We start from the raw sequence: 5,112 nt of genomic DNA, 5'->3' as shown, positions 1-5,112 counted from the left end.
AATTAATACCACTTGACTAAGACAAATCAAAAGCTTTAAATTGTTTTCTAAAGAAATTCCCGAATTTGGCTTTCAAGGTTCTACATTCACATTCTTTCAAATACTTCACAAATACAAAACCATATTAATTTTTGTCTGAAACATGGACGGAGTTTATGGCATTACAAAGATTACTCAATGTTGTATTTGAAATATTTGACTATATTGGTGATGTTTGCAAATTCAATTCTTTTACAGAAAAAAAGAGAAATCACAAATTCAATTCAGTAGTGTTTGCGGTCAACGACTGATTAGGAAGCACAACTTACCATAGCAATTTCCCTCCATTGTCACATATTGCACATAAATTATCAGTAGCATCACCACCACCACCATCATCATTGTCAATATCATCACCATCATCGTTGCTATCATCATCAGTGCAGCTGTAATCATCACTGCTCTTGTCATCACCACTACCATGATTGTGGCTAGCGTCATATTTGCAGATATAATCATAATCGTTTTGATCACTGTAATCATCATCACCATCATCGTCAAAATCTTCTTCGTCACCACTACGCATTGCAACAGTCGGCCGTCTGGTACGTAAACCCTGTAAAATGGGATTCAAATGAGAAGTGAAAACAATGATACAGCAGCAAGACTTCACAATATTTTATAGGTCTCTAAGATGCATATCTAAGGTCATTCTCAATCTATCTCTCTGATGTTCCTGGAGGTATTCTCAATAAACCTTTCAGGAATTTGTGAGTGCAAAAAAAAAGTCATGGTCATGGCACAACCCCCCATTGAATTAAGTAAATACTAGCAGAGTTCCTAGTCATTGAAAATAATAACAATGTAACTCCTTGCAATAATAACTATGAGTAAAGCAGATTGGATTCAAAGGTTATTGTAGCTTCGCTTGACAAGAACGGGGTACTAACCCCGTCAACCAGAGCAAAGGGAGATCAGGGAATTATCTGCTTTACTCATAGTGCTCCATGCCCGTATGTAAGCCATGTAAACAAACCCTACAAAGGCACAAACTGGGCTAATCCCCGGGTTCAGGGAAACATACCCAAGTGAAAGGGAAACTAATCCATTGCAAGAAAGGCCTGTCTTTTGTACATTGAACCCTAGTGCTAACTTTACTGTCTTAAAAACAAACCAATCACATCCTAAACAAGTACAGTACTGCAATCCACAAGAGGTCAGTGAAGAAAACATGTCCAAAATACTCCAAGGTTCCAACTTCCAACAGATAATTTGCACATAACAACGAAACAACAGTACAATTGCAAAAGGAACGATGATCTTGACAGGATTATTATCTGGGGAATTTGATGAAATGCGATCTAGCACTTGGGCATTGGATCATATAACGCCGCAACTCCCCCCGTCCCCCGACGTGCGGCCCTAAATTGGCAAGGAGAAGCATGATGTGAAGCAACAGATGATAGGGGACTCACCATATCTCCCGGCGCCTGACCGGAGCGCCGCCGTCAGTCGTCCGGGTTCGGGAAGGGCTAGGGCAGGGCGAAGGCGCTCGGCGGAGGTTGGGGAACGCCGGTGAAGTTTCGGGAAAGGGCGCGGTGGAGGCAGGCACGGGCGGCGGACGGCGGGATTGAAGCGGTGGCCGGCGGGAGAGGCGGCGGGCGGGCGGCGGCGCTGGGCGAGGCGGCGAGAGCGCAAGGTGACAGTTCCTTTTTTTTCCCTCCCTATTACAGTACTGAAATTTAGGCAGACTTCAGGGCTTTTCTTTCTGGGGTATTGCTTAATTATTCTTTTTTTTAGGAGCAGTTTTTTTTAGGCCCTGATGGGCTGGGCTGCGTTCGCAGGTGGCGGGCTTGTTTGGGGCCCAATCTGGGCAAGCGGCCTGCCAGGTCGCAGTCGATAGCCCTAAAATCTCTCCAAACCCCCCGCTGTGCCACCGCCGCCGTCACCGTCGACACCCCAACCCCCCACTCCCCTCCCCAATCACCACGGCCTCTCCCGCCGCCGCCGCCGCCGCCGCCACCCCGTCCGCAGTCTTTGGCCGCTGACTTCCGAGGTACGAAGCTCGCTATCCTGTTTTCTTCCAGCGATTCGTCCAATCCCGCTGGCCTTCACAGCTCGCGGATCCGCCCCTGGTTCAAAACTGCGCATTTGTCGCTGGGATTGGTAGCGCCGTCTAATCCGCCGGTGTTCTCCGCAGGGTTCCCCGCGCCATGACGAGCCTGATATCCCAGAACGCGCTCCCGAAGCGCCGGCTGGAGAAGGACGACAGCAGCAGCAGCGATGAAGAGACCATGGATTCCCCCGTCGCCTCGGATGCAGAGGCTGGGAAGAAGCCCAGGCCGGAGGATCGCAGGAAGGACCGGAGGAAGAAGAAGAAGGCGCTGGAGGCCAGGCAGGGCCAGGAGGCCGATGAGATGAGGCGGCTGGAGAGCTCTCTGTTCGGCAACATCTACACCCCGCTCGAGTTCGGCACCGAGGCTGTGCCGGCTCGTGGCCAGGATGATGCTAAGTTGTTCTTCGTGGACCGGTCTGCCGACGACGACCTGCCTGTTTATGAGGAGGACCTGGGCAGTGAGGATGAGGTGCTTGATAAGGGGAGGAAGCCCGCCTGGGTGGATGAGGAGGAGGATAGCACCCAGGTGGACATCCTCAAGGTTGCGAGGCTGAGGAAGCTGAGGAAGGAGGCTGATGAGCGCGTGATCTCGGGCAAGGAGTATGAGGCTAGGCTGCGCGGTCACCACGCCAAGCTGAACCCTTTCACTGGCTGGGCGGATATGGACCGTAAGGCTCCTCTCCGTGATGGTGACTCCGATGAGGAAGAAGGTGGAGTCGACAATATGCTTCGGAACAATGATGAGCTTGTCGTCAAGGGTACTGCTAAGCTCCTGCCTGGCATGCTGGACTACTCGAGGCTTGTTGATGCGAATGCCCAGGATCCTTCCAGTGGTCCTATCAATTCAGTGCAGTTTCATAGGAATGGTCAGCTGATGCTTGTTGCTGGCCTGGACAAACATCTGAGGTTTTTCCAGATTGATGGCAAGAGAAACCCCAAGATCCAGAGCATATTTGTCGAGGACTGTCCAATTCAGAAGGCAACCTTTCTACCTGATGGCTCTGAGGTGATCCTTTCCGGCAGGAGGAAGTTCTTCTACTCATTTGATCTGGTGAAAGCTGCTGTTAGTAAGATTGGACCCTTGACTGGGCGTGAAGAGAAAAGCCTGGAGAGCTTTGAGATATCACCTGATTCGAGAACCATTGCGTTTATCGGTAACGAGGGGTACATCCTCCTGATATCTTCCAAAACCAAGCAGCTCATTGGAACCCTCAAGATGAATGGTAACGTGCGTTCGCTGGCCTTTGCGGATGGTGGGAACCAGCTACTGAGCAGCGGCGGGGATGGCCATGTTTACCACTGGGATCTCAGAACAAGGAAGTGTATGCACAAGTCTGTCGACGAGGGCTCCCTGTCAGGCCTTTCCCTCTGCACCTCGCAGGACAGCTCTTACTTCGCCACAGGCTCCAGCAGCGGCATCGTGAACGTGTACAAGAGGGACGAGTTCCTCGGGGGGAAGAGGAAGCCGCTGAAGACGATCGAGAACCTCACGACCGAGACGGGCCAGATGAAGTTCAACCATGACGCCCAGATCCTGGCGATAAGCTCGGGCAAGGATAGGAATGGGATGAGGCTCGTACACGTCCCATCCTTCACCGTGTACCAAAACTGGCCAGGGCCACGGTTCAGCCTTCAGTACCCGAGGTGCCTGGACTTCAGCCCTGGGAGCGGGTTCCTCTCCGTCGGGCACGCCGGCGGAAAAGTTTTGCTCTACAAGCTGCACCACTATCAGAACGCTTAGGGCTCCCACAGTCCAGTTTTGACACTGTATTTTTCTGCTTCCAGAGAAAACCCTTGATGTTATCTGTAACGTGATTCTTCTTAAACCCTCTTGCCTTGTGAGTGCCGTTGTCACAGATATTTTGATGCTGAATGCAATACCCTTCTGGTGCCCGTTGTTTGAGCAAAGAATTTCATCTTACTGTTTAAGAAGTTGATTGGTGTGGCTCTAGAAAAGTTGGAGCGTTTAGAAGGTTTGATTGCAGCTCTAAATGTTTGTTTCACCATTTTTAACAGGTGACCGTGATTCTGTGTATGATCTGGTGAGTTGCATCCTGTATTTGTGTTGTTGCAGTAGCATACGACATCAGCCAAGTAATGTAAGTATGTAAATGTAAGCATGCAACTCTTCAGGCAAAGGATGCTTTCTGTTGTAGGATTTCAAAGCGTAGAATTTCTTTTCGATTTTATACAAAGAGTTTGGGAGCTAACTGCATCGCTGAAACATCAACTTGGCGTTGTTAGTTATTTATGTAGCAGTGTTATGTTCTTAGCATGCAGGAGCCGGATGGTTCCTTTGATCCTTTCCAATCCAGGATAGCTATGCATAATATGTAAAAGACTATTCCTGCGCGTGATCATATCTTATGTAACAAACCATAGCTTTTATGACCAATAAGGAAAAGGAGCATGGAGTGGTCGAGGTATCTTATGTAGAGAAGATTTGATATTAGCTTATACTCGCTCCATCAATAATATAAGAGCGTTTATATCACTAAAGTAGTGATCTGAATGCGCTTATATTTCTTTATCAGAGGGAGTAGTTGGTAGCTTGAAAACACAAAGGGTTTACATTTACCCAATCGTGCTCGGTTTATAGGATGCTGCTGGAACAGAGTTGCCTTGTGCGGTTGTGCCTGCACAAGCTTGCACTCTGCTCTGTAACTTCACCACCTATGTTCTCTTCATGTAGGCCCCTAAAGGTGCACCTTTCGAATGTCCATAGCCATGGCTTATACTCCCTCCGTCTGAAAAAACTTGTCTCAAATTTGTCCCTCAAATGAATATATCTAGCACTAATTTGGTGCTAGATACATCCAATGTGTCGATATTGGTATACTGCTGAAACACAGCTGCCTTGCCGCTTTGTGTCATCCTCTTTACCTCACTGCCAATGTATGTACTTTTTTCATTACTTTTTGCCGGAGGCACTACGCTACTTGAGATGATTTGTACTATCACCATGCCCCCGCCCCTGTGGCCCCTATTTGGCGCATAGGTCCCTGTGTAGTAACCTA

General features: G+C 48.7%; 2 protein-coding genes across 2 annotated transcripts in view; one reads left to right on the top strand and one right to left on the bottom strand.

Annotated features, from left to right (window-relative positions):
• Window positions 1-1,721, bottom strand: part of LOC123101656 (nipped-B-like protein) — a 7,132-nt gene extending 5,411 nt beyond the window's left edge. Inside the window, exons 1-2 of the mRNA XM_044523007.1 lie at window positions 1,455-1,721; window positions 309-595 (exon numbers count right to left, since the gene is read on the bottom strand). Of these exons, the coding sequence (XP_044378942.1) occupies window positions 309-595; window positions 1,455-1,457 (290 nt within the window). The 5' untranslated portion in view covers window positions 1,458-1,721. The remainder of the gene's footprint in view (window positions 1-308; window positions 596-1,454) is intronic.
• A 122-nt stretch (window positions 1,722-1,843) lies between these two features.
• Window positions 1,844-4,003, top strand: LOC123105405 (U3 small nucleolar RNA-associated protein 18 homolog). Its single transcript, XM_044527465.1, has 2 exons — window positions 1,844-2,035; window positions 2,180-4,003. Exon 2 carries the CDS (start codon window positions 2,193-2,195, stop codon window positions 3,834-3,836), a length of 1,644 nt encoding a protein of 547 aa, XP_044383400.1. The 5' UTR covers window positions 1,844-2,035; window positions 2,180-2,192; the 3' UTR covers window positions 3,837-4,003.
• Window positions 4,004-5,112: the final 1,109 nt, after the last annotated feature.

Source organism: Triticum aestivum, chromosome 5A (genome assembly GCF_018294505.1).
Source record: "Triticum aestivum cultivar Chinese Spring chromosome 5A, IWGSC CS RefSeq v2.1, whole genome shotgun sequence".
NCBI classification, from domain to species: domain Eukaryota; kingdom Viridiplantae; phylum Streptophyta; class Magnoliopsida; order Poales; family Poaceae; genus Triticum; species Triticum aestivum.
The sequence above is the reverse complement of the archived record's forward strand: the minus strand, read 5'-3'. Positions and strand labels throughout refer to the sequence as shown.

Coding starts and splice junctions, on each gene's coding strand:
- LOC123105405 (XM_044527465.1), top strand. CDS start 2,193: ATGACGAGCCTGATATCCCAGAACGCGCTCCCGAAGCGCCGGCTGGAG.